Here is a 7,923-nt window from a genome sequence, read left to right on the forward strand (position 1 = left end):
GAAGGAAGGAAAGAAGGAAGGAAGGAAGGAAGGAAGGAAGGAAGGAAGGAAGGAAGGAAGGAAGGAAGGAAGGAAGGAAGGAAGGAAGGAAGGAAAAGAGAGAAAAAATAGTAATTCTCCAGTCTGAGTCCTTTGGGATTGTCCTGGATCATTGTATTGCTGAGAATAGCCAAGTTCTTCATCATACACAGTTCTTCATCATACAATATTATCAGTATTGTGTACAATGCTCACTGTTTCAATTCATTTACGTCTTTCCAGGTTTTTCTGAAATCATCTTTCTTGTCATTTCTTATAGCACAATAATATTCCATTACAATCCTATACCAAAATTTGTTCAGTCACTCCCCAATTGATAGGCATCCCCTCAAATTATATAATATATTCATAAAAATTCACATACTGGTATTGTGTGATTAATCAGCAGAGGCCATTTAAGTACTACTTTCAAGGCATTTTGGTCCTATGATATGTAAATTCAAGACAAAAATCTAGACCTCCACTGCTCCAGACCAGAAGAATATATAAAAAGAAAGGACTGATAACATCAGGATGATGACTTTGAAATTTTATTGATAACTTTGAGATAGTTTGATTATGTTAATGCACTGACCCCAAAGTGGCAGAAATAACATTTGGTCTGTTGACCCCCCACCCACCAAAAAACCTATAAAAATTAGACCTCAGAATCCTACCCAAGCCCAAAGTCCTTCCTTCTCTATGCTTCTTGCTGCCTGATACTCCTAACTCTAAACCATGGTTATTTGAGTGATATTCTCTGTCTCTCCCCCTCCTCATTCTCTTCCTCACCTTGTCTGCCTTCTCCAATCCATCTACCTGTTCCCTTGCTGTATGCCATTGTGACTCACCTCTAGTCTTTGTGAACTTTTTAACCCCAATACCCTGTGTTTAATTAAAGTATGATTGTTGCCACATTTACCACTGCTAATTGCAATCTTTCCTGGTAAGTACCCACAGAACTGGGCTTGCTGTCTAATTTCATGATTTCATAAATTATTGATTTGATTGTTGTTATTCATCCTACATTCTCAAAGAGAACCAATAACATCACAAGAGTGATGTCTTGATTTGTGTGTGGATCAGATTTCAGTGAGCCTAAATTGTGCAAAAGTGTCAGCCTCACTTTCTCTCCAGAGCCTTCAAAGTCCAGTGTCAGGACAAAAGCTAAGAAGAATGGTGATGGTCTGGGATGCCATGGATGACCTTGGCCTTTCTAAATTAGGGTCTTTCCCACACTTCAATTTCTCTAAGGCAACACCCATTCAATGACTAAGGGTTAGGGAGCTAAAAAGGGGGGAAAACTCTCCAAGTCTCCTATTCACAAGATAATTGCAACTTCAAAGAAAAATTAGTACCAATATTATACAATTTTTCTTAAAAATTGGGAAATATCTCACGGCCAGGTGGCACAGTGAGATAGAACGCTGGCCCTGGAGTTGGGAGACCCAGGATAGGTTCCAGCCTCAGATACTTAGCACCCACACAAAATAACTGGCCGTGTAACCTTGAGCAAGTTACTTAACCCCAATTGCTTTAAAAAAAATTGGGAAGTAAAGAAATCTACCAGACTCCTTTTTTATGAGACATAAATTATTACCTTACCTAAGTTAGGGAAGTAAAAACCAAGAGCTATAGAAAAGCTATCATTTACATATTACTTAAAATTCACAAAGCACTTTAGAAACATTGGATTTCAGGTCTTCCAGACTCCAAGTCAGCACTTAAGAACAACCTCAATAATGAATATTGATTCCAAAATCATCATTGAAATTCTTTCAAACATAATACAAAATAACTCCCAGAAATTATTTATTATGAATAAGTTGCATTTATAACAGGAATGCAGAGATGCTTCAAAATTGGGGGAAGGGATCAACAAAATATATCCAATTAAAAACAAAAATCACATAATTATCTCAACATATTAAAAAAAAGGCCTTTGGTAAAGTACAATGCTAATTTTCTCACTTAAAAATACGAAATAAGCATAGAGTCATCTTTCTAAATATTTTAAAATGATCTGCCTAAAACTGAAATAAAAATTAATATGCAATGAGTATATATAATTATAATACATAATTGAGAATGAGAATACATTTTTGTATTTGGATAACTATTTTAACCTCTGTTTCTAGGACTTCAGGGCAGTTTTCCTTGATGATTTCTTGGAGGATGTTGTCCAGGCTCTTTTTTTCATCATGACTTTCTGGTAAGCCAATAATTCTTAGATTGTATCTCCTGGATCTGTTCTCCAGGTCAGTTATTTTTCCATTGAGATATTTTACCTCTTTTTCTAATTTTTCATTCTTGAGATTTTGTTTGACTGATTCTTGGTGTGTCATAGGCATTAGCTTCTATTTCTAATAAATATAGTAATAAATTCAGGATGCCCACACTTTCTGATATTATTTAATATAGTTCTAGTAATGCTAGCAATAATAATAAGACAGTACAAAGAAATGAAAGGTACAGAAAATAGAATCAGCAAATATATTAATTGAGACAGTAGCTTCAGCAAGGGTTCAGGCTACAAAATAAACCCAGAAAAAATGAAGAACACATATATAAAATGGCAAAAAAAAATCCAAAAGGCAATAATTGAAGAGAACAAAAGTTTGTAAGAACTACAAAATGAAGAATACTGAAGAAAATAACACCTTAAAATATACTAACTCAAATTACAAAAGAGGGCTAATTCCTTCAAAATTAGGTTGGAGCAAATGGAAGCTAATGACTTTATGAGAAATCAAGATACTATAAAACAGATCCAAACAAATGAAAAAATAGAAGGCAATGTGAAATCTCATTGGAAAAACCACTAACCTGGAAAATAGATCCAGGAGAGATAATTTTAAAATGATTGGACTACCTGAAAGCCATGATCAAAGAAAGAGCCTAGAAATGATCTTTTTTTAAATTAATTCATTTACTATTAGTTTTCAACATTCATTTCCACAAAATTTTGTTAGAAATTTTTCTCCCCATCTTTCCCCCATCCCCACCCCAAAATAGCAAGCCTATTGAATATACCTTCCCCCAATCTGTGCTCTCTTATATCCTCCGCCATCACCCCCCTAACTTTCTAGTAGGGCAAGATGGATTTCTATACCCAAGTGTCTGTATATTTTATTTCCCAGTTTCACATAAAAAAACATGTTTTTAAACATTTTTTTGAAACTTTGAGTTCCTGATTTTTCCCCTTCTTTCCTCCTCACCCACCTCCACTGGGAAGATAAGCAATTAAATATAGATTGTACATGTGTAGTTACCCAAATAATTTCCGTATTAATTATATTGTGAAAGACTAATTATATTTTCCTCCATCCTATCTAACCCCCCACTTATTCTATTTTCTCCTTTGACCCTATCCCTTTTCAAAAATGTTTGCTTCTAACTACCCTCTCCCCCAATCTGCCTTCCTATCAACCCCCCTCTTATCCCCTACCCCCCTATTTTCCTGTAGGGTAAGATACCCAATTGAGAGTGTATGTTATTCCCTCCTTGAGAATAAGGTTGTACCATTCCATTTCACCTTCCTGCTCTTCTACTCCACTGTAACAGTTTTCTCTTTCCTCTTTTATATGAGATAATTTACCCTAATCTACCTCTCCCTTTCTCCTTCTCCCAATATATTCCTCTCTCCCTCTTAATTTTATTTTTTAGATATCATTCCTTCATATTCAACTCATCCTGTGGCCTCTGTCTCTATATACATGTACATATGCCCACACTGACATATAAATTTATATACATATACACCCTCCTATATATATGTATATGTATATGTATGTATATATACATATATATATATATACATATATTCCCTTCAACTACCCTCATGCTGAGAAAACTCTTATGAGTTACAATTATTTTTTTCCATGTAGGAATGTAAATAGTTCAACTTTAATAAGTTTTGCTAGATCCTATGTGATCCTCACTGTAGTTCTGTGATATTTGAATTGTTTCTTTCTGGCTACTGCAGTATTTTCTCCTTTACCTGATAGTTCTGGAATTTGGCTACAACATTTCTTGGAGTTTTCAATTTGGGATATCTTTCAGGAGGTATATGGTGGATTCTTTGGATAAGTATTTTAACCTCTGTTTCTAGGACTTCAGGGCAGTTTTCCTTGATGATTTCTTGGAGGATGTTGTCCAGGCTCTTTTTTTCATCATGACTTTCTGGTAGGCCAATAATTCTTAGATTGTATCTCCTGGATCTGTTCTCCAGGTCAGTTATTTTTCCATTGAGATATTTTACCTCTTTTTCTAATTTTTCATTCTTGAGATTTTGTTTGACTGATTCTTGGTGTGTCATAGGCATTAGCTTCTATTTGGTTGATTCTAATTTTTAGTGAATTATTTTCCTCAATTAGTTTTTGGAGCTAATTTTCCATATGTTTGGATTTCATTATTAGGGATTTATTTTCTCCAGTTAGATTTTGAACCTCTTTTTCCATTTCACATATTTTACTTTTTAAGGAGCTGCTTTCTTCAGTGAGCTAATTTTTCTATTTTCTCAATTGTAATTTTAAAAGAATTGGTAAGTTTATCTTCTACCTCTCTAATTTAGTTTTTAAAGTCCTTTCTGACCTCTTCCAAGAATACTTTCTGGGCTTGAGACCAGTTCATATTCCCCTTTGAAACTTCATCTGTGAGTATAGAGTCAATGCTGTCTCCCTTTGAATTTGGTTTTTCAGGCTCACAATAATAGGATTCTAATGTCTTTGTCTTTGCAATCTGTTTTCTCCATTTTGAGGCACAGCCTTAGCCATGCCCTTCCTCTAGGACTCCCAAGCCTTTAGTTGGTTCCACTATTTTAGCATTTTACTCTGGGGCAATAATTTCTGGGTTTTCGGGGTTGGAGGGGGAGATTAGAGCAGCCAGGGTTTACTCTGCCATCCTGGTCCCTGGATGTTCAGGTACATAATTTCCAAATTTCCAGGCTGTGTGTTGATAATCCCAGAAATAGCTGCTGCCCCTGCTGTGAGCCCTGCATTTGTCTCTTACCCAGCTCTGACAGATCTTCAGTGTTGTGGTTATAGGCCTGTGAATGGTCCCTGTGGTTGGTGGATCAGCTTACCGCAGTGTCTGGCTTATCGTGCTGCATCTACCTCATTGTGCTGATATACTCATTCTTTAGATATAGGTTATTTAGTTTAAATTTAATTTAAAAAAATTTATTTCCACAGCCTTTAGTTGCAACTAATTCTTATTTCATTAAGACCTAAAAAGCAAGCATTTACTATTTCTACCTTTCTGCATTGATTGTGATGCTATATCATTTTGTGCATAATAGAGTTTGCTTTAAGCCCTTGCCACCTTTATGGGGTGTATGTGTGTGTGCACATGCACACACATGCATGCACGTGTGCTACAATGTGTTTCTTGTAAACAATATATTGTAGAATTTCTTTTTTTAATCCATTTTCCCATTCATTTGTTTTATTGATGAATATATCCCACCACATTCACAGTTCACATTCACAGTTATCATTGCTAACTATGTATTTCCTTCCATCCTTCCCCCTCCCTATTTATCCATCTCTCACTTTCTACTTTCCCCCTGTTCCTCCTTACCAGCGTTTTTCTTCTGACCACCACCTTCCCAATATGCCCTCCTTTCTATCAGCATTCTTCCTTCCCTTATACCCCTCATTCTCCTACTTCCTTATAGGGTTAAGATAGACTATGCTTCAGATGAAGTAGGGAAAAAAAAGCAGAGGTAGCAATCATGATCTCAGACAATCCAAAAGCAAAAATATATTAAGAGAGAAGAGGAAGGAAACCATGTCTCACTAAAAGGTACCAGAGACAATAAAGAAATCCAAATTCTTAAAGGAAAAGTTAAATGAGTTACAGAAAGAAATAACCAAACTATACTAGTGGAAGAATTCAACTTTCTCTTCCCAGATAAATTTAACCAAAAAAATAAATAAGAGAGAAGTTAAGAAGGTGCATACAATTTTAGAAAAGTTATATGATAGACCTCTGGAGACTACTGAATGGGAATATAAAGGAATATACCTTTTATCAGTGGTATATGGCACTCACACAAAAATTGACCCTGTATTAGAGTATAAAAACCTCATAATGCATAAAGGCAGAAATATTAAATGTGTCCTTTTTAGATGTTAATGAAATAAAAATTACATCTAATTAAAGGCTATGAAAAGATAGATTTGAAGTTAATTTTAAACTAAAAATCTAATTCTAAAGAATGAGTAAGTCAAAGAACAAATCATAGAAATATTCAAAAATGTCATTAAAGTAGAAAAGGGCAGAGCCAAGATGGAAGAGTAAGTAAGGTTTTCCCCAATTCCCCTGAATAAAACTTAAAATATCACCTCAAAATTAGTTATAGAGTGATAAAACCAACAAAAGTTGTGGGTAAAACAATTTTCCAGCATAAAGAACTTAGGTTGAAATAAAAGATCTGTCTCACTGAGGTGAGAGTGAAGCATAGTCCAACACAGGCAGACTGGGCAAGTCAGCAGCAGTCTGTTCCCCAGTAAAGCAGCAGTGAGGTTCCCTGCTCTAGCATGAGCCAGCATTAAAATCCCATATACCCCTGCCCAAGCCAGCAGCAAGAGCCTGACCCCTGGTGTGAGCCAGTAGAAAAGACCCAGGTTGCTGCATGAGCTAGCAGCAAAGGTTTAGCCACCCATGTAAGCCAAGAGGAAGGCACTCTACAAACCAGAAGCAAGCTCTGCCCCAACAAGCTAGTAAGGTCTTAGGGAAAACTGAATCAGCAGCAGTGACTTTCATAGCTCTCTCAGCCCATAGATGGTAAGAGGGTCAGATAATTGATCTGAAGAAGAGTAAAAGGGATGCTTTACTGTCATCCAGTTCAACAGGGATCTACCTCAAAGACCCAGGTTTCAGTCCCAAGATGAGAAAGACAATTGGAAGAACTGTTCCTGGAGTGGAGAAGGCATTGTCACCCGCTTTATGTTTTTCATGCTTTTATTTTCAGAGCTAATTCTGGGGATCTATAAATTTTTGTTTCTTCCAATGTGGTATAATCTAAGGAGAGGTGGGATTACTGCTCTCCTAGCCTATGCTTTGCCCTGTGAGTGACCACAAACACTCTTTTCCATTCTGGATCTGTGACTATGATCCCTGCTTCCTTGCAGCTATAAGTTCTAGTGTGCTAATGATTCTTGTTATTAATATAAGCTCTCTTATGCTGGAAAATTGCTTCATCCCCACCTTTTGTTGATTTTACTGCTCCAGAATATATTTTGAGGTGATATTTTTTTCAGGGAATTTGGAAGAACCCAGGAAAGTTTTCTTACTTGCTGTCCCATCTTGGCTCTGCTCTCCTCTACTCTTAGAATTACAAACTATTAACAACTATACTGTTTTGGGGACACAGTGGTATTCCATTCTATTAATATACCATAATTTGTTTATCTAGTTCCCAAACAATGTACCTCTACTTTGTTTCAAATTCCTTATTCTCATAAAGAGTACTGTTATAAATATTTTTTGTTTATATGGGAACTTACTTCTCATTAATAACCTATTTGGAGTAAAAAAAAAAAAAGCAACTAGTAATGGAATCTCTGGGACAAAGGATGTATACAGTTTAGTCACTTTATTTGCTTAATTCCAAATAGTTTTCTGAAATGATTCTATTGATTTATAACTCCACCAAAAATGCAAGACTTAGTATGTTTGACCCTCAGGCTAAATATATTTAGTCACTAAAAGTTTTGACTTTCCACAGTTTGGCCTTCTGGCATAGCCTTTGAGAGACTACTGATGCTTCTAAGACAGAATTAAATACCAGAATAGAGCCTTATTGTTTTAGGACAGAAATACATCCACACATACATATACATATATACACACATATCTATCTATCTATCTATCTATCTATCTATCTATCTATCTATCTAT

At 35.7% G+C, this 7,923-nt stretch overlaps 1 protein-coding gene across 1 annotated transcript in view; it reads right to left on the minus strand.

Moving 5' to 3' along the window:
* The window catches only part of CATSPERB (cation channel sperm associated auxiliary subunit beta), a 185,040-nt gene extending 184,181 nt beyond the window's left edge, over positions 1-859 (minus strand). Inside the window, exon 1 of the mRNA XM_069105680.1 lies at positions 811-859. Coding sequence (XP_068961781.1) covers positions 811-859 — 49 coding nt within the window. The remainder of the gene's footprint in view (positions 1-810) is intronic.
* Positions 860-7,923: the final 7,064 nt, after the last annotated feature.

The sequence above is a fragment of the Petaurus breviceps genome, unplaced genomic scaffold (assembly GCF_028583685.1).
Source record: "Petaurus breviceps papuanus isolate PSGF00001 unplaced genomic scaffold, PetGlider_PUasm1.0 77, whole genome shotgun sequence".
NCBI classification, from domain to species: Eukaryota; Metazoa; Chordata; class Mammalia; order Diprotodontia; family Petauridae; genus Petaurus; species Petaurus breviceps.